This window comes from Sinohyriopsis cumingii, chromosome 14, assembly GCF_028554795.1.
Source record: "Sinohyriopsis cumingii isolate HCF-2022 chromosome 14, ASM2855479v2, whole genome shotgun sequence".
Classification (NCBI taxonomy): Eukaryota; Metazoa; Mollusca; class Bivalvia; order Unionida; family Unionidae; genus Sinohyriopsis; species Sinohyriopsis cumingii.
Window position 1 is genome coordinate 41474730 of NC_142974.1, and position 22526 is coordinate 41497255.

The 22526-nt window shown below is 34.7% G+C and overlaps 1 protein-coding gene across 1 annotated transcript in view; it reads left to right on the forward strand.

Annotated features, from left to right (window-relative positions):
• Window positions 1-614: 614 nt before the first annotated feature.
• Window positions 615-22526, forward strand: part of LOC149783630 (WD repeat-containing protein 48-like) — a 67726-nt gene continuing 45814 nt past the window's right edge. Inside the window, exons 1-8 of the mRNA XM_089931878.1 lie at window positions 615-695; window positions 9665-9805; window positions 13897-13972; window positions 14494-14576; window positions 16303-16432; window positions 16804-16994; window positions 20131-20235; window positions 22257-22376. Coding sequence (XP_089788004.1) covers window positions 636-695; window positions 9665-9805; window positions 13897-13972; window positions 14494-14576; window positions 16303-16432; window positions 16804-16994; window positions 20131-20235; window positions 22257-22376 — 906 coding nt within the window. The 5' untranslated portion in view covers window positions 615-635. The remainder of the gene's footprint in view (window positions 696-9664; window positions 9806-13896; window positions 13973-14493; window positions 14577-16302; window positions 16433-16803; window positions 16995-20130; window positions 20236-22256; window positions 22377-22526) is intronic.

The window sequence follows — 22526 nt, forward strand, 5'->3', positions numbered from 1 at the left end:
AGTTCTATTTAGATGACAACGGTATGTGGGATACATCTTCCTGTGCATCCCCTACATCATGCTATTTTATGTCGGTCAATGGAGATCTAAGCGTGATTTTTTTTTTAAAAAATGGAAAATTATCCACAACCACCATTACTATAGTCAGTTGGAATAGGAGCTCACGAACAAGAATAGGTCCACGTTGTTAGAGAAGAGGGTCTGTTAAGAATTATTTTATTTTAATTTGTCAAAGTCGATATTATCAAAGGTTAAAGAAAATATATAATATATAATATGTGAATATATTTTGGTATTTCTATATCCTACTCTTTAATTACATGTACATATTAATATTCGCCTTTTATCCGAGCTGTTCAATCATACACATCCGAGTAACTTTATTTCATGAGTTATGCTCTAAATATAAAAATTTAAATAATTCGTATAAAAATCACTTAAATAAAATTTTATTTTGTTCTTTATAATTACTGAAACACGTTCAAGTCATAATACATTCGTTTTCATACATATTATGGTAAACAAATGTACATTTCGGTTTATTTCTGCTTTTGAGCTAATTTCGCCCTTTTTGTAACCCTGTTCAGATTTATACTGATCACACACTTTGATGACGTAATTAACATAATACACAAATGGCATTACAGCAGAGAAGTTCGGCGGGTTCCTGGGGTATGGCGAAAAAGAAAGTCCAGGTCTGCTATTCCTTTACAAAATTAAACCCATGTGAAATATTTTTGTGCTAATATGCTTTTGTTGGAAGGATTTAGTTATGAAGTGGAGGCCTAGTTATTTAACAGTTTGCGGTCGAAGCAAAGACTTGTAAGGCACCACTATCATCACTGGCACGTATGATCCAAGAATTTGTTCTCCGCCACTTGTTGTCGATCCCACCATGGCGGAAGTTCGACGGTGGGTTCATCTTTCTCTGTCTATCTGTATTGTAGCACCATGTATCGAGGATTATGTGCAGTTGCTGATCTTGGCTTATATGTGTAATAGAAGAGGAGACATTCTAAAGATCGCGTTTGGGAATCGAACCCGGTTTGTCTCTCTCACAATCCTAGGTACATACCATTGAAGTGAAAGATCCAGAATAGCTCGGCTGGTTAGTAAGTGTCATCATGTATATCATGTATGTCGATTGCTACACTCATTTCCCCATGAATGACACCGTCTTTATCTCAGAGCGGTCAGACTCCATTCCCAACCTGGCCACCAGCTACTTAGTCCTACAACGTAAGACACATCACCCGATATTTTTGGTGGGGGAGGATGATGGGTCTTACTGCCTAACTAATGGCGTTGTGTAGCATGTTTTGATGTCAACTAACAGTATAACAAAAGTCAAATTTTCAGAAATATCACACACAACTGGCAACCATTAACAACGCTTTTCCATAAAGTAAAGTTATGATGGTTTTGTCAGACTTTACTTACCCTGATATCTTTTCTCTAATAAATTCAAATTCTCACAAAAGAAATGGACCAGTTTTCAAGTTTCATTGGTCTACATATCAGTTGGCTGGAAAGCGATGAAAGTCGGGAATGCCAAAATCGGGTTAAGTTGAAATATTCTTTAACGAAATGAATAAAAACATATTATGCCTATTGAAACTGTAAGCAGCATTTCGTTTCATTGATGAAACATATCCCCCACATGAACTTCCTTAAGTATACTTTGGCACACCTCGACAAATTCAAATTTATTTCAGCAAAACAAATTTTCATTCTGCCAGATAAAGACAGCATGGTAAGTATATTAATTGCTCATAAATTAGTGGGAGAGTATCGATATAAGCTGCTAAGTGTGAGATATTCCTGGAAGTTTGACTGACATCAGAGCACACACAGGTCTCGAAAACGCTTAATTACACGTATTTGGATGCCAATTTTTGATCTGGGATGCAGTCAATCACTGATGTGGGAGTCTTCCGTCGCATGTAATACTAATAGATGTGCGGCAAAATTCAATGACTTGCCAGTCCTGCTTCAGTCACCTGCTTTGTGGGAAAATGTGTTGATCAGTTAGCTGTGCTGATATTTACAATGACAGAATTCAGTGACTGAAAGACCCTTTGATAAATACATGTTGCCATTTTATAAGAGTACACAAAAAAACAACATCATGCAATAGCTGGGCGACAAGTTCAAAGGCTTTGACTGGCAGCCGGGTGAAAAATGTACTGATATTTACAGTGATTGAATTCAGAGGCAGAAAGACCTAGAGATGTACATGTGGTCATTTATAAAAGTACATCAGATAAACAACTTTAGCTTTCGTTATTGTGTTCATTTCCAGTGTAGTGGAATATGCAGTGCATGTGACCTCAGAATCAAGACATGTTGAGACTTAGACAAAATGCCAATCGTAAGTGGGTGCCAAGTTGCCTTGAAATGTAAACTTCACCTTCTTCTGTTGGGAAACGGAAAACAACTTCACCCTGTGATTATTTAAGAGGTACATTGACTGACCATACCATTCTTTTGTTCTAATGCCCCTTGCTTTAGCCCAGTTAGTTCTAGTGTTGTAGCGAAATGTATTCATCAAGGCTTCTTTAGCTTGGCCTAGTTTTTATATCAATTATGTTGACAAACAAACTCTTGCCCATTCACAAGTATTATGTTTTGATAGCTGATTCACCATTAACCCTTTTCCGAGTGGTCTAAAGCGCTCTTCGTTACGGATCACTGCCATCTCACCTCTGTCTGCGGCGGTTCGAGTCTAAGATTCAGCCAATGTGGGCATGTGAGAAAGCTTGCCAGTAGCTTCTCGTGGGTCGGTGGTTCTTTCCGGGGTTTTCCAGGTTCTTCCTCCACCATTAATACTGTCCACCATCTATAGCCTATCGTGTGCTGAAAAATGGCGTTAAACCCCACAACAACAACAACAACTTTTCTGACTAAGGTAGCAACTATCAATTTCCTGCTTGCTATCCTTTGATGATAAAACTTACAAACTTGTGTTTTAAGATCAGAATCGGTGAACCAGTAGGCTTGACGGGAAATAATGGCGGACTACGCTAAGTCTGGGATGTACCAGTTTATTAGATTGTCTGTTTTCTCAAATCATCGAGCAGATATATTCAGAAAAAATATACAAATCATTGAAACCAAAGCCTAGGTATTATTTTATTAAAGATTTAACTTTAAAATGCAAATTATGTAGGTCAGAAATGTATGGGACAATGCTCTGCTGTGGAATTCACGAGATGCACTTTAAGGTCTAAGCTGTTTTCTGACTTGATACGTATTTGTGAAAATATGGGGGAAAAACAGCAAATCAGATACTATTTATTTGCCTAAAATTACTACAAGTATGTATACAAATAAATAAACCATAAATATGTGCTCCTGTCAGTGGGCTGTTGTAATGAAGCTATATTATAGTGAGTGATTACATTACAAAAACCTCTCAGTCTAAAAATAGATGCACTCATGTCTGTGTTGATTCTATAGGAAAGAAGGGACTGCAACTTTTGATGGTGGGACTCCTTTTTTTACCAAACTGGGAGTCCTGGACTCCTAGCTTTAAAATCCTAGCGAGACCTCTGCTCATCCTATGAATTGGATATTGTATCCTGATTGCATTATGTAAATCCTTTGCATCAAAAATACACATGGCAACAATATGTGTGCATCAGTTATCTCCAACGTGCATCTCTGATGTATAAATGTGTGTAAATGGAAACACTGCCTGAACATGGTAGCATGAGATTCAAAGCCTGTCTAGTACACTAGTCACATGGTAGTGTGAGATTCAAAGCCTGTCTAGTACACTGGACATGATACTGTGAGGTTTTAAATAGACCTACAGTACTTAGTGGGGGCCCACAGTGGCTGATTGGTCTAAAGTGCTCACCATTATGGATCACTGGCATATCACCTCTTTCTGCATTGGTTCGACCAATGTGGGCATGTGAAAAAGCTTGCCAGTAACTTCTCGTGGGTTGGTGGTTCTTTGCAGGGTTTTACCGGGTTCTTCCTCCACCATTAATACTTGCTGCCATGTATAGCCTATCTTGTGCTGAAAATGGTGTTAAATACTACAACAACAACAACAACTTACTCAGTGCATGTTGTGCTCAGTGTCCCTTATAAATTGTTTATTCATAAAAATTATTATGAGCTCCTTTCATATTTTAATGACATTTTATTGTTTCACATCACATTTTAGTCATATTTCCATTTCTGTTTGATTAACTTTGCAACACATGTTAAATTGGTGTTAATTTTGCTATGCATGTTAAATTGGTGCTCATTTTTATTTATTTTGTGTTACCAAATAATGTTAATAATTGTATTCAGTAGTTTAATCCATTCATAGAAAGACATATTGCTTTAATCTGTGTTTAGAAATATATTGAGGACGTAACTCAGCAGTTACTGATCTATTTTGGCCATATTTCTCAGCAGTTACTGATCCATTTGGCCATGTTAATCAACATTTATTGATCCATTTGGGCATATTACTCAGCAGTTACTGATCCATTTGGCAATGTTAATCAACAGTTACTGATCCATTTTGGCCATATTTCTCAGCAGTTACTGATCCATTAGGCCATGTTAAGCAACAGTTATTGATCCATTTGGGCATATTACTCAGTAGTTACTGATCCATTTGGCAATGTTAACCAACAGTTACTGATCCATTTTGGCCATATTTCTCAGCAGTTACTGATCCATTTGGCCATGTTAATCAACAGTTATTGATCCATTTGGGCATATTACTCAGCAGTTACTGATTGATTTGGCAATGTTAATCAACAGTTATTGATCCATTTGGCAATGTTAATCAACAGTTATTGATCCATTTGGCAATGTTAATCAACGGTTATTGATCCATTTGTGCATATTACTCAGCAGCTACTGATCCATTTGGCAATGTTAATCAACAGTTATTGATCCGTTTGGGCATATTACTCAGTAGTTACTGATCCATTTGGCAATGTTAACCAACAGTTACTGATCCATTTTGGCCATATTTCTCAGCAGTTACTGATCCATTTGGCCATGTTAATCAACAGTTATTGATCCATTTGGGCATATTACTCAGCAGTTACTGATCCATTTGGCAATGTTAATCAAAAGTTACTGATCCATTTTGGCCATATTTCTCAACAGTTACTGATCCATTTGGCCATTTTAATCAACAGTTACTGTTCCATTTTGGCCATATTTCTCAGCAGTTATTGATCCATTTGGCCATGTTAATCGGCAGTTATTGATCCATTTGGGCATATTACTCAGCAGTTACTGATCCATTTGGCAATGTTAATCAACAGTTACTGATCCATTTGGCAATGTTAATCAGCAGTTATTGATCCATTTGGGCATATTACTCAGCAGTTACTGATCAATTTGGCAATGTTAATCAACAATTATTGATCCATTTGGCAATGTTAATCAGCAGTTATTGATCCATTTGTGCATATTACTCAGCACTTACTGATCAATTTGGCAATGTTAATCAACAGTTACTGATCCATTTTGGCATATTACTCAGAAGTTACTGATTCATTTGGCAATAATTAATCAACAGTTACTGATCCATTTGGCTATATTACTCAGCAGTTAATTATCCATTTGGCCATGTTAATCAACAGTTATTGATCCATTTGGCTATATTACTCAGCAGATACTGATCTATTTGGCCATGTTAATCAACAGTTATTGATCCATTTGGCTATATTATTCAGCAGTTACTGATCCATTTTGGCCATATTTCTCAACAGTTACTGGTCCATTTTGGCCATGTTAATCAACAGTTATTGATCCATTTTGTCTATGTTGCTCAACAGTTACTGATCCATTTGGCCATGTTAATGTATTGATCCATTTTGGTCATGTTGCTCAACAGCTTTTGATCCATTTTGGCCATGCTAGTCCGCAGCTATGTATCCATTTTGGCCATGTTACTCAATAGCTATTTATCCATTTTGGCTATATTACTCAACACAGATTGTAATTTTGGAATGCTAATCATTCCACTGTTCATTTTTGGCAAGCTGGTTGTATTGGCATGTCACTCAACAATGAAAACAGTGCCAGATAAGGGTTTATACACATTGATTGAGTGACATTAACTACATCATGGCATCACTACATGTGCATTGAAAACTTTCAACTCTTTCTATTACCACTACAACATATTAATGACTTAGTGTTTAAATTTTCCAATGCTAAAACTTGAAATAACTGCATGCAACAACTTTAACTGTGTAAAGCTATAACCATAATATGTACACATGAAGGAGAACTGACCATTGATTTAGGTACAGCAATTTGTATGATGCTGCATCAAAATGATGAAAATTAGATATTTTGTTTCTTCATCTTAATTAAGTACAATCTGATCATATGTTTCAAAACTTAGAGTACATGAAAAGTTCATTATGATATTTATAGAATTAGGTGTTTTAATATACACAGATATTTGCCCCCTTAATTGTGAGATGTTCTTTTTATAAAACTCTAATATGATCTGATGGGTCATCCTTAGCTTGTGACAAGCTGGGGTATCTTGTCCTGGTATTAAAATCATTTGGATATCTGTGTTACATCTGATGTTTGTGACAAGCTGGGGTATCTTGTTCTGCTTATAAACTCTTATGGAGAACTCTGTTACAGCTGAGTTTCTTGTTCTGGTTCAGTAGTAATATGGAGAACTCTGTTACATCTGATGTTTGTGACAAGCTCATGTATCTTGTCCTGGTTCTAAAATCCTATGGAGAACTCTGTTAATCTGATGTTTGTGAGAAGCTGGCCAGGGGAATCTTGTCCTGGCTCTAAAATCCTATTGAGAACTCTGTTACATCTTATGTTTGTGACAAGCTGGGGTGTCTTGTCCTGGCTCTAAAATCCTATGGAGAGCTCTGTTACATCTGATGTTTGTGACAAGCTTGGGTATCTTGTCCTGGCTCCAAAATCCTAAGGAGAACTCTGTTACATCTAATTTTTTGCTGTATGTGTGATGGTGAGGGCACATAATTCAGGACAGGCAACGGATGTGTTGATATAGTACCTGCCTCTGCTGTAATTTTGCAAGGAACATACAGCCTCTACAGCTTTGGCTGTTATTTTGCAAGGAACATAGCACCTCTACATTATTTGGCTGTAATCTTGCAAGAAACAGACAGCCTCTACAGTATTTGTTTGTAATTTGCAATGTGCATACAGCCTCTACAGTATTTGGCTGTAATTTTGCAAGGAACAGACAGCCTCTACAGTTTCTTGCTCTTTAAATCATCAATTAAAGATATTAATTAACTATATAATTGACAGTTTCTACACATTAAGGTGACTTTTTTGGCATGACTTTTTATGAACATGTGCAAATCTCAAAATATTGTGTCCTAGTATAGATCCTAAAGTAGATGTCAAAATTTTCATCGAAATGCTAGAAAACTGCTTTGAATATTTTGTTCCTTGTTTGATAATTATGGCCAATCCTTAGTAGGCACTCTCTGTAGGTCTTGGCTAAGATCAGTACTAGACCCTCTGTCTTAGAAATTCTAGGTCTGAGTTAGAAATGTCAGATCACAGCAAAGAAAGAGGGAATCTAGAATAATTACGTTCAATTCAAATCAGTGTATAATTTCACTGACTTTAAGAGAAAGTCAGTGAGAAAGAGGGAATCTAGAATAATTATGTTCAAAGCAAATCAGTGTAAAATTTCATTGACTTTAAGAGAAAGTCAGTGAGAAAGAGGGAATCTAGAATAACTATGTTCAAAGCAAATCAGTGTATAATTTAATTGACTCGGATTATCTGCTCAGATTTCATTCCAGTATTTACTTGGTTTTCCACTGACTGAATACTATGAATACTTTATTTCGGTTTACTTCATTGTGTTTGTGTGTGTGATTAGGATTTTTAATCTAGTTTGAACAATTTTTCAGTCACATTGCTACGATGTCTGCAGTGTGGCAGTTTATAGTAATGTCTAGCACTGGGGCATCATGCTTCAGACATGTAGTATGATGTCCCACCCAGTCACATTATTCTGACAGTAGGCCGATCAGTCCTAACACTAGCCTCCTAATGCTGAGTGTTTAGCAAGGCAGCTGTTAGTACCATTTTTGTAAGTCTTTGGAATGACTCAGCCTGGGTTCGAACCCATGACCTCCCGCATCCGAGGCAGACACATTAACCACTAGGCCACAGAGCGGTTGTGTTTAGTTCATTACTTTCTTGCCAACAAGGCTTTTTTGTGTAATGTTTTTTTTTTTTGAAAATGCATGTCCAAAAATTCAGTTAAAAAAACTTGGTGCGGAACTAGCTATTGTTGGTCCACAGGATTCACAGGTAACGCTGACCCTTTTGAACATAGGGGTTGCATGACTAGAATTGAGTGTCTAGGATGTACTAGAAATGCTTGCAAAGAACTTATATGGTTCTGTGTGAATTCAGTTTTCATTTCTGTACAATGAACTACACATTGTATGATTTAGCACTGGTATTTAATTTTTAAAGATCATTTCTAAATTAATATGAAATTTTGTTTTATTTTAAGCATAGAAAATGTTACAGTAAATATTGTTTATAATATTTCACAGGGGAAGATGAGAGAGAACTACTGTATCCAGATTCATTGTTTATTTTTCTTAAATGTTTATGCACAATTGAAATACGACTGGACGCCAGCACTAAACAAGGATGAAGGGCTTGAATTACCACCCATCTACACAGTCTTCTCATGTCATGTGACAGTTATGTCACATGATCACTATTAGTTGCTTATGAAGGCAGTGTGATACTGCCACAAATTTAGAAATCTTAATCAGAGTATGAGAATTTTAATAATGATAAGAAACATTTAATTGCATTCAACCAGCAGCCTTTCATTCCAAAGTACCGATTATGAACAAGGTGTGACATAGTCATGTTACCTGGCACTTTTGTTCTTATGCCTTTCTTGTTTAAATGACCTCCCGTGTTTATATGGTGTCAGTGTGTCATGTGATAAAAGTATTATAACTGAGTTACTTTTGTCATATGGACCACATAAAATAATATACTATAACCAATTTTACATTGTATCAAGCGAACATTATAACAAAATCTTTTAAATACACGAATCCAGTCTGCATGCCCTGTGCAGAATCCAGTCTGCAGGCCTTAGGTTGAGTCCAGTCTGCAGACCTTAGGCTGAATCCAGTCTGCAGGCCTGAGGCTGAATCCATTCTGCAGACCTTAGGCTGAATCCAGTCTGCAGGCCTTAGGCTGAATCCAGCCTGCAGGCCTTAGGCTGAATCAAGAGTGCAGGCTTTAGGTAGCACATGCGTGGCCTACATTTAATCATAGGGTTACTATTTAGAATTGGCTTCTCAGTACTACTGAAATTGTTATAAGTGTATTTTTGGACTATTTAGTCATTATCATCTTATTATAACTCAGCTTGTTATGAGTTATAAGATTGTTGTAAGTGGGTCTTGCTGCATTCTGGAGTTGCAATTTTCATAATAATAATAAAAAATTAAAAAAATTGTGCTTCATCTGTTTTGTGTGTTAAGAACGAAACATTCACTTCACTAGCTTTTTGTACGAACATGGATGAAGTTGAAGTTAAATATGGTCATTGTAAAATAAAGCTGCAGATGGTTTTGTACTGTATGTCCTTGACTGACTTGGAAAATGAAAAATTTCTGCGTTATAATTTCAGGTGTCATTTGTGATCCGTGATGAGGTGGAGAGGTACCACAGATCAGGTGTGAATGCCCTGCAGTATGATCTCACACTTAATCGGCTCTACTCGGCTGGTCGGGATTCCATTATTCGAATATGGAACACCAAAACAAACAAAGTAATTTCTATTTTACACTGCATTCTTAAATACACTAATGCTTTTATAAACAAAATTGCATATGAAAATAAGAATGGAACAATTTGTAAATGGTATGCTTGCTTGTAATTGGGATTTTTCTGAATTCTGGATTTTCCCTTGATATTTTATTCAGATTTCTGGGCAGGTGTCAGAGAATTTCACTTGCCAAGCATAATTTTTAACTTGCCCCATTGATGGCAGATGGTGGATGTTTCTGATCCTGAATTGTAGTGCATATATCTATATGTTTATCCATAATTTTCAAAGTTATGTTAGAACTGTTTTCAGGTTGGTGAAGTAAAACATTTGTTGACTTGGACATTGTACCCAGTTGTGTGTGTTTATAATCATTGGAAGTAAAGGTCAGGATATCTGGTTTATTATGCATATCCTAACTTCTTCAAAAGAAAACAAAATAAAAATGTCCTGAGTGTATTTATATTTGAATTTGTTGAAACTATTTCATTGACTACAAAGTAAATCACTACTTTAAATGAGCATATGTCTTCTTCAGATACATGAATTTATAACACTAAAGATAAAACTGGATATCTGATAGGTAAATTACAAATATTCATACTGCTATTGACATCTGATTGGTTAATTACATGAATTTATAACACTGAAGATAAAACTGGATATCTGATAGGTAAATTACAAATATTCATACTGCTACTGACATCTGATTGGTTAATTACATGAATTTATAACACTGAATATAAAACTGGATATCTGATAGGTAAATTACAAATATTCATACTGCTATTGACATCTGATTGGTTAATTACATGAATTTATAACACTGAATATAAAACTGGATATCTGATAGGTAAATTACAAATATTCATACTGCTACTGACATCTGATTGGTTAATTACATGAATTTATAACACTGAATATAAAACTGGATATCTGATAGGTAAATTACAAATATTCATACTGCTATTGACATCTGATTGGTTAATTACATGAATTTATAACATTGAAAACTATTGAAATCTGATTGGTTAATTACATGACATTGAAGATAACTCTGTGCATATTAAAATTAGCCAAATGCTGATCATCAATTTTCAGTCATTTAGACTAATTTCTATTAAAATTAAACTTTTGGAATCCTTAGGTATTTGCTGTAATCAGTTACAGAGACAAAATCTGAGTGATTGGTTCTGTTTATGCCCCACCATGACAGTAGCAGGGCATATCATACATACACCTGTACATATATATGTACATCCATGTGCAACACCTGTAAATACATCTGTCAATGGATATCTGCATTCTTCCACCACACCTGTACAACCATCTCCTACACCTGTCCATACATATGTACATCCTTTTGCCACACCTGTACATATATATGTCCATAAATCAATCTTTTGTATCCATCTGTACATAAAACTGACATGCCTGCATATATATTTATTATATGCCAATTTTTGTTTCTGTTAACTTATCAGAATCATGCAGTATTTTACTATATTGCACTTACATGCATGATACATGTGCCCAATAGTGTATTAGGAACTACTTTGTAGACAAATCATGTACGCTCATGTAGTAGACATTTTACATTTTGGCTGATACAGTTTGTTTCTGAATGAACCAAAGCAGCTGCTTTGTGGACTGCCACATACCAGCTGCTTTGCAGTATTCTGCATTAACTTTTTTTGATACATTGTTTCTGATTTAGGCTAGCAATAGATGCCAGACAGGTCATAAAATTGTTTGGGTCCCCATAAATAGTGTGCAAGTGATAAGGCATAAACATGTCTTTTTTAGCTGGTAATAAGAATGGCAAAAAATATACTTACAGTTTTACACCTTGAATTTCCTCAAAATATACTTAGTTCTGCAAATCTGAATTACATGAGCAATGTCATGGGTTCCAAATCTTTTTTACACATTTCAAAATAGTACTGTAATTTTGACTACATTCCAAGTGCAATAACATCGTCCTTACTGAGCTCAAAATGAAATGAACATTATCTTCCATAGTGTCTTTTTGATAATTACAATTGAAAGGGTTCATATTTTTCCCACATATTATTCCAAATATTTTTAATGACAGAACAGAAACACACATGCAGATGAGTCAACATGCTGCTCCCTTGTTGCACAAATCAGATGTTACTTCATATCGAATTGACAAGATAAATCTGGGGGTCCCGAGTGGTCTAAAGCGCTCTCCGTTACAGATCACTGCCATCTCACCTCTGTCTGCATGGGTTCGAGTCTCGGATTTGGCTTATGTGGGTATGTGAAAAAGCTTGCCAGTAGCTTCTCGTGGGTCGGTGGTTCTTTCTGGGGTTTTCCCAGGTTCTTCTTCCACCACTAATACTGGCCGCCATGTATAGCCTTTCATGTGCTGAAAACTGGCGTTAAACCCTACAACAACAACAAGATAAATTCAGTCCACTTTCATGAAATTTAGTAGAATCTACAAAAAATATCAAAATGTATTCATTCCAGACCAAATGGAAAGCTGTTGTAATGCGCATTCATTCAATTTCTTTTGAAAGTGATGTCAACTGTGCAACTAAATTCAAATTTAGCATGGTGGAGTTATGTGCACATTAATATTATTGTTGTGTACTGGTGAACCTGTGCTTGTGTATTTGGTGTAAAATACATCATAAATTCAATTACTTTGTTTCTTGTAGTGTATTTTTGTTTATCTGATTAATCCTTAGGTAGAAAATGAAAATGAGCATATAATAAAAAGGTTGCTGCATTTTTTATGGGAAAATATGAACTTGTTTTGTCGGATGGATATACTGCACTCCCAAGGTCATGCAGTTTATTTATCCGGAGAAAAAAAACTAGTTCATATTTTCCCATACAAATGCAGTAACCTATAAACACACATGCACACACACACACACACACACACATATATATATATATATATATATATATATATATATATATATATATATATATATATATATATGTTCATGTGCTGCTCCTGTACATCATCTGTCCATAAATATGTAAATCCTTCTGCCACACCTGTACATCTGCACACACATATGTATATCAGTCCGCCACACTTGTACATTTGCCCATACATATGTATATCACACCTTGGTTAGGGCTTGCTTTTAGGTAATTTTTTTGTTCTATAATGTTTTGGTGAGTATATGTGTTTCTTGAATTCATCTCATTTTTGTAGTAAGAATATTAAGTAAGAACATTTTGAATGCATTTGTAGAAAGGGCATGGTAACCATCCTCTCAGTAAGTCACTTTATATGTTAATGTGTAGTAAGGGCCTGGTAACCACCCTCTCAAAGAGCCACTTTATATGTTAATTTGTAGGAAGGGCCTGGTAACCACCCTCTCAAAGGGTCACTTTATATGCTAATGTGTAGGAAGGGCATGGTAACCACCCTCTCAAAGAGCCACTTTATATGCAAGTGTGCAGAAAGGGCATGGTAACCACCCTCTCAAAGAGTTACTTTATATGTTAATGTGTAGAAATGGAATGGTAACCACCCTTTCAAAGGGTCACTTTAAATGCTAATGTGTAGGAAACGCCTGGTAACCACCCTCTCAAAGAGTCACTTTATATGGTAATCACCCTCTCAAAGAGCCACTTTAAATGCTAATGTGTAGAAAGGGCATGGTAACCACCCTCTCAAAGAGCCACTTTAAATGATAATGTGTAGATAGGGCATGGTAACCACCCTCTCAAAGAGTCACTTAATTTGCTAATGTGTAGAAAGGGCATGGTAACCACCCTCTCAAAGAGTCACTTTATATGCTAATGTCTAGCTGAAAATGTTAGCTTTTATATATTGAATTATTATTATTATTATTATTATTATTATTATTAGTTGTCTTAAATTATTATTATTATTATTATTACATGTGTTATTATTTTAAAATTACATTGTCTGCAAAAGAAATGGTTGATGTTCAGAGTTCTGACATGTCAGTGTCATATTTTCATGATTATGCTAGCATCGTTTATACTGTGCTGGATTCATAATTTAACTGTATGTTAATGTCGCATTCACAGACTATTGTGCATAATGTATATTTATATATAATGCTTGTGATTTGCAGGACCCATACATTTTGTCTATGGAACATCATACAGATTGGGTGAATGACATTGTGCTTTGCTGTGGAGGCCGAACATGTGAGTCAGATTTTCATTATCTATGACAATTATTGTTATTTAGGAAATAAAAATCTGCCATTTTGATCACAGGCATGTTTTCTTTTATAGATGCTTTACTATGGTAATGCGTAATGGGGCCATAGGCTAATGGAAACAAGATATGATTGCAAATTTGCAAATAAATGAAAATAAATTTTAGACTTATATTATTACACTTTCTGCCTCATTGCCTCTGACTTATCACAAAAAATAGCAAAGACATTTGTCATTTTGTCCATTTCTTTTCATGTCTGTCTGTCTTTTCCATGCTGTGCCATTTGAGGCAACTTGATGACAGTCTGTACACTTTAATATTATCTCAAGAAGTTGTGTATTACCTGCAAATATTGATTCTTGTCTTTAGGTAAAAGTCTGAGTTCAACCTTTGTACTGTTTATTTTCTCCTATTTAATTATATCATTCAACTAATATTTTATGTTGGTTTTACTTGTGTGCCCATGTTTAAGAAATAACATACACATTTGTTTTTTCTTTTGCAGTGATATCAGCTTCATCAGATACCACTGTTAAAGTATGGAATGCACATAAAGGTTTTTGCATGTCTACACTGAGAACACATAAGGTAACTTGAGTGGGCAGTGTGAATGGAAAAGTTAGTTATATTTAATGGGCTATGTGAGTGGATAAGACACATATATTTTAAAAAAACTTATATTTAATGGGTGTACTGCCTGGTATGTTTAGTGTACTGTCTGATATATTGGGGAAGTGCTTGATATTTTGGGTTTACTGCCTGATATGGTGGGTATACTGTCAGATATATTGGGTAGACTCATTGTTTATGCAAAGTTGACTTTCTTGTTCATTTATCCATATGCCACAGCAACCTGTCCGACTGATATATCAGCCAGCACACTATGGTTCAAGCTGGGAAAGAAATATAGTATTGTTTTCATTTGCACATAAACACAGACACATACACACATACACACACACATTCACCAAATTAACACTATTGTCATATATTTAGAGATTTATAATATTTAACATAAAACATTGAAAGAAGAAAGTAGTTACACATCAATTATTAAATATACTAGAAATGTGTCATTTTTAGTCCTGGGTTTGCTCTTTCTCACTGATTTGTATATCAAACTTACCTTTTCTTTAAGAACACCAAACAATAGAATTTCACCAAGCATCTTTTTATGCCACATCAGCTTTTAAAAATTAACTATTAATAGACAACAAACTGACTTGCTGCATCCAAAATACACAGCATCTAATTTAACATGTATTTCCATCAAATCAGAAACTTAAGTTTTATTTGGTCAGGTCCCAAAACAAGTAATGGAGGATAATAATAAAAGCTATTCTTTTGTCCTTTTCATAAGGACCTAGGCCATATAAACTTTGTCCTTTTATGTGCTGACACTGGGGTTAAAATATTGTCTACAGTATAGATCCAATGGCAATTGTTGAATTATAAAATCTTGATAAGTCCAGGAAATAAACTTTCATGCCTTTTTTACTTGTGCTTTTTGGCTATAGACAAGGATCATACAGATGCATGGGATAATTAAGACTGCTTTGTGTCCAAAGTCCATTAAATGTCCAAAGTCCATCATATGTCCAAAGTCCATCAAATGTCCAAAGTTCATTAAATGGCCAAAGTCCATTATTTCAAGTCATCAATCAGATATAAAAGGAACAGGAATAAAAGGCTTATTTACACTCGGGTTAAAAGCCAGAGATATATAAGGAAAAACAAGATAGTTTAATTTAAATATAAACTTTTTCATTATTCAGATGTTTAACATGACAACAGAAGGGATTAACAAAGACTAACAGTGTACTAGACTATTCAGCAACCAGATTACACTTTTCAGTTGACCATAATGTGTCACATTTATTAATGTTATTTTTCGAGGGAAAATTCACATTCACATAAATAATGAACTTTTATTGCATTATATATGTTTCCTGTCATGTCGGGGTATTCCTTCCCAATGTTCTACAGAAAACATTGAATTACTTGTTCAAAGCTTTATGGGTACTTTATACAACTTTCTTGGACATCTTACTAGATAATTTTCTAATTCAATTCAGTTTTGAATAAAGCATAAGTTGTCCCTTTTGATATGTCATTCATATTGATTTCCAGTTTTGTTTATATTGGTCAGTTACAACTTATTTTTACTGTGTTACCAAGGAGTTGTTATCAGAAAAAGAGTGTGTTAACCAAACATAAGTACTATGTTTTGTAGATGTTTTTTATGCCACAGATCTATTTATATTCAAGAGAGGGTTGACTTTAATGGCATTCATTTGAATTTTTTTCTTTCCAGGATTATGTGAAGGCATTAGCCTATGCCAAAGACAAGGAGCATGTTGCATCTGCTGGTTTGGATCGATCCATTTTTCTTTGGGATGTCAACACTCTCACAGCTCTCACTGCCTCGAATAACACTGTCACAAGTAAGCAGAGTCATCCAGGAAATAAGCACAGAGATAATTGCAAAATTTCACTGAGGCTTTCAACAAAGAATAAACATGAATGAAAAGGAGAGGATCTAGGTTTATATACATACCCATAAATATTGGTGATGAATATTTTCTTTTTAATGGGCCCCATTTTTCAAAACTTTTTATGATTTAATAAACTGGGAGTTTTACAGTAAGCATTACTATTATAAAAGTTGATGTCCTTAAGGCAGTGATAGGTAAAATTCAGATTCTATTGACTTCAGAAACATATGTATGCCATGTGCTTTTGGTCTTCGGTGAATTCATACTGTACCATTTAATCTGCATTTTGAAATAAAGTTATCTTTACTTTTTCTTGCCAGCTTCTAGTTTGAATGGTAACAAAGATTCAATATACAGTCTTGCGATGAATCAATCAGGCACTGTAATTGTGTCAGGCTCCACTGAGAAAGTTCTCCGAGTCTGGGACCCTCGAACCTGCCAAAAGATGATGAAGCTAAAAGGTCATTCAGACAATGTCAAGGCTTTAGTACTTAACAGAGATGGTACACAGGTCAGTAGAAACTGTTTATGTGTGTTATGTCACCAGTATTTGCAGGTTTTTATATAATAATAATAATAATGAGGGACTTTGTATAGTGCATAATCTTTAGAAGCTCTAAGTGCTTTACAACATTAGACAACACATATAAAACATATAATGATATGATTACAAAAACAAACACCATGAAATTAGAAAAACATTAAAAAACATGCTGAGAATATTTAAGGTAGGAAACATTATTAGATCTTTAAGATTGTTCTTGCAGTCGAAATAAGTGAGTTTTGAGAGCCCTCTTGAATGTGATCACTGTGTCTTTGTGTCTAAGTTCAGTGAGCAATTCATTCCATGTTGCTGGGCCTTGGTATGCAAAAGAACGCTGTCCATATGACTTTGTTTCCATACTTGGAATAATGAGTATACGATTGTCAGAAGAGGAGTGTAAGTATCTTGCTGGTGTGTACACATGGGTGAGGTCAGATAGGTATGTTGGACTACAGTCCAGCGGTGAAACGTAGCACAAAGAACAAATTTTGTGTTTGATTCTGGATCGAATGGATAGCCAGTATAGGGTACAGAGCAGCGGGGAGGTGTGCTCTGATCGTGGTACTCTAAGTATGATCTGAGCAGCAGTGTTTTGAACTTTTTGAAGTTTCTGGAGCAGATATTGAGATGAACCAGACAGAATTGAGTTACAATAGTCCAGTCTTGAAAGTACTAATGAATACAAGTGTTTTAGTGGCATCAACTGAAAGATATTTATGAATTGAGCTGATGTGTCTCAGCTTAAGATATGCAGTCTTGCATATGTTCATGACATGTTGGTGCAATGTGAGAGTACTGTCCAGAGTAACACCTAGGTTTCGTGCTGATTGTGTGAATTTAATGTTGGTGTTGCTGATATTTATTGTTTGAGGTAAAGGATGTGAATGCAAAAGTCTTTATGTTGTGATCAGAATGGCCTCAGTTTTATCATCATTCATCTGCAGATTGTTACATGTAATCCATGATTTCACATCAGAAATGCACCTCTCTACACCTTGGATGGTAGCATCAACTTCAGTTGGGTGGCTGTACAATTAGATAATTTTTTCATCCTTACATTATATATTTTATCTTGTTTTGCTTAGTTATACATTTATTTGGAAGGCATTATCTTCCTATTTTTTGTGCAATCAGTTTTTATATTTTTTAGAATATAACCTTTTGTTGGCACTAGACAGACATTTGTGCTAAGGTGCCATAAAGCACCAATACATTCATATATACCAGTATTTGCATTTTGTAAGTATTTCTTAATAACTGCAAGCACGCCTGCCTGGGAAACAAGTTCTCAGGTATTTTATACATTGTGGAAATCATTGTTTTTAATGAGAAGATTTTGTATACCTCTTTACATTTTGTATGGTTTGGGGGAAAAAATGGAAAAGAATCATTTATAAAAAATGCCAACTACAGAAAATAACTTTCTATCCATTTTTTTCTTCTTCATGTACTCAGCATTTGTAATCTCGTGTCCAGAAAATGTTATTTCTGAGACTGTAACATGTACAAATATTTCTGTCAAGTAAATGACCTAGTTACGCTACATTAGGATAGCTTTCTCAGCTACCTCTGATTCTAGCCATTGTGTGTATAACAAGGGAATTAACTCATACATGTTAACTCCCCTTTCTACCCTCTAGGTTGTTTTCTATTATAACCAGGTGTACTGGTTTTCACTTTCGCTTTCATGCTGTGAAGATGTCCTCTATAAAACTCATTATTATGTGTAGATCTTACTTATTATAGAACCTGTTTATGACAATGACAATGTAGCCTCTTTCACCATAGTGGAGAAAAATCATACATGATTCAGTCTCTTGAGTGTTAACTGTCTTAGCCAGTCAGATAAAAGATTAACTCATTAATATGCATAAATCTTGCTTATATTGAAACTCACGTACCAACCATCCACCAACAAAAGGTGGTCTCATAACAGGTACCTTTGTGTCTAATTAACTGAGCCTTTTAATTTTTTTTATTTGTAGAGTATATTTCTTATTCAGTTTCTTTTAAACTTGATTGGTTTGACGCATCAAGATCTTGGAGTACTTTGATTGTACCTGGTTTATATCATCAAGAAGTTGGAGGACTTTGATTATAATTGGTTTATTTCATCAAGATCTTGGAGGATTTCTTTTTGGTTGGTTTTTATCATCAATAGCTTGGAGGATTTTGATTGTGATGGGTTTAAAGCATTAAGATCTTGGAGGACTTTGAGTGTGATTGGTTTATATCATCAAAATCTTGGGGGACTTTGTGATTGGTTTATATCATCAAAATCTTGGGGGACTTTGATTGTGATTGGTTTATATCATCAAAATCTTGGGGGACTTTGTGATTGGTTTATATCATCAAAATCTTGGAGGACTTTAATTGTGATTGGTTTATATCATCAAAATCTTGGGGGACTTTGTGATTGGTTTATATCATCAAAATCTTGGGGGACTTTGATTGTGATTGGTTTATGTCATCAAAATCTTGGACTTTGATTATGATTAGTTTATGTCATGAAGATGATGGAGGACTTTGAGTATGATTGGGTTATATAACGAAGATGTTGGAGGACTTTGTGATTGGTTTACATCATCAAGATCATTGGGTACTTTGATTATAATTAGTTTATGTAATGCAGATGTCAGAGGACTTTGATTATGATTAGTTAAAATAACAAAGATCTTTGAGGACTTTGATTGTGATTGGTTTATATCAAGATCTTGGAGGACTTTGATTTTGAGCAGGAGGCTATGAATGTTAATTATGTTGTTATCTCTAGACAGAAATTTTATCAGGATTCGGTAAAATAACCATGATATAAAGTTTGTGAGTTTACGTAGGTTGTGTTAATACAATGCCACATGAGTCTGTATACTGAAATGGTCAATTCATTTGTTTTCCATGTGAGTGATATCAATATACTTGGGCCTCTTATTTCTGCTAATGCATGAAGTTCTACCGAAACTTGATTGCTATCACTCAGCTGATAATGAGAGACACAGTTGTAAATTTTATGTTATGGAATTTTACTTGAATCAAAACAAAGTAATCGAAATGATTATTCACAAACTTTTGTTTATTATTATTGATACTTAAACATTAATTTCAGTGTTTATCGGGCAGTTCAGATGGCACAATTCGGCTGTGGTCATTAGGGCAGCAGCGATGTGTAGCTACATACAGAGTTCATGATGAGGGTGTATGGGCCATTCAGGTCAGTAGCCACTGTAAAAGTTGTTGCTAGCATCCAAAACATTTAATTATTTTACTACCATCAAACTTCATGATATCTGGAAAATTGAGTCGTGAAGTACGATGTTGAAAATGTTTTTTTGTTCCTGCCGCACCTCCTTTCCCCCCCCCCCCATGAGAAAAGGTACAAAGAAGGAGTTTTAAAAAATGAATAAAATGATTTTGAAAGAAAACATATTTTCCTGCCACTCTTGATCACAAACTTTTCACAAACGTAAACTATTTGCAGTTTTCAAAGGAACTAAATTTATGTAATAATTTTTCATATTATAAGTGGTGGTACATTATAGCAATCTGGGTATGTCAGTCAATAAAATTTGCTTGAAATAATAATGTTATTTTACTGAATTGGGAATTTATTTTCTTCAGAAACTTAAATGTTCCATATGATTATGAGTAATTTAAAAGTAAGTAAATAAGAGATTATGCAAATTTTCACAAGAATTTTGTAACCAGCTGGAATTGATATTTCTTATCTACAACATGTTTGTTTTCTTAATTGTTAAACAAAACCTGAAAATTCTTGCTTTCTCATTGTTAGTAAAACTCCTAAGTTGCATCATGTATTATGTATGTACGTAAGTGACCCAATTCTTTATCCGATATGAATTTATGAATTATAGCTGTACGTGATGGTCAGATGTGAAATTACGAAAGTAGGAATTGTGTCAGTAAGTGATAGAATGTAGGAGGTTGATCTTGATCATCAATATATCAGTAAATCACAGTATTTTCTCTGGAATAAGTTTATCACTGATATACTGGAAACTATAGATACACTATGATGGTGGAATGATTCTTAAACAAAATGATCTAAACTGTAACAAAAACATTGTTGTTTATCTGTTGATTTGAATAAAGAGGGTGTGGGAAAACAACACGCTGACAGACTGAGCTGCTGATGATAATGAATGAAGAAAACTAATATACCTGTTTAAGTCATGTAGAAAATATGTTATTTTTTATGTTCGTTTTAAATCTAAAGAATTTTTAGGAAATCATAACATAATATTAGTTGTCTTGTATTTTTAAATATTCTTTTTTTCAATAATACCATATCTACATTTTGATTCGTTCTGGTAAATAGATTTTCTTTCCAATTTTGTATGTTTTTAACATCAAAGGATAACTTGCTGAAATTGGAAAGTGATAGTTGCTAACTTACTTGGGAAAGGGTTAATGGTCAATCAGCTATCAAAACACATGCATGTCAATGTACAAGAGTTTATCAATGCAGTTGATACCAACACCAGCTCTTTAATGGCTTGAAGCCTTCATTTCTCCTTGAGCCATAAGTGAACCTGTCATGGGGAAAGGAAGCTATAAGTGAGTGGTTACATTTTTTTTAAAAAACTCTTTCTAAAAATAGATGCACTTGCATGTTGGCTGTATCGATTTGGTTGGGGGAAAAAAGGGTTTAGTTCATTAATTTACTTACTTTAATTCTTCAGTGTGTTGTCCATGAACAGTTATGGTACAGTTTTATTGGCAACAAATAAATTAGGACGAACAGTATGATATGAAAGACCTGTGCATTTGCTATCATGTTTATGGTATAGGGGTTGTTCCAAAAAAGTTTAGAAATGTTTACAACTCCCATTTTATAGTGAACTTTCAGAAAGTAAAAACAAAAATTCATTACTAAGGGTAGTAGATTAAGCGCTTGCAATTACAATACTGTAATCTAGTTACTTGCTTAAAATTCATTACTATGTGTAGCTTCTATTTTTCTCTATTGAATGATTTCGTATTGGGATGTTTTAGAGTAACATTGAATGACCATCCTCCCTCACCTTGGCCCAGTTAGTTCCAGTGTTATGTTCCTCTAAAAAAAATCCCAGGGCGAAAACATTTTCACTTTTCTAACAGAAGGTGGCGAAGTTTACATTTTTTAGGTGACTTAGCCACCTACTTCACCTGGTAACATGACCGCTGACTAGGTGTTTTTTCACACTTATGATATTTGTATCATGACATTTTCAGGCAAATGATTCCTTCACAATGGTATACTCAGCTGGCAGAGACCGGAGGATCTGGGTAACAGATATCAGAAATGCAGAAAACCGAACACTGATCTGTGAAGAAAAAGCTCCAGTTCTAAAGGTAAACAAATTCACAAACACATATATGAAGTAGATGTCATGATTGTATGATGAGTCTTCTGGCTCCATGTTTCAATAGTCGGGTCTAATCAAAGAGATTTAGTCATGAAATAATATGTTAGGGCATGTTTTATGAACAAGAAATATCTCT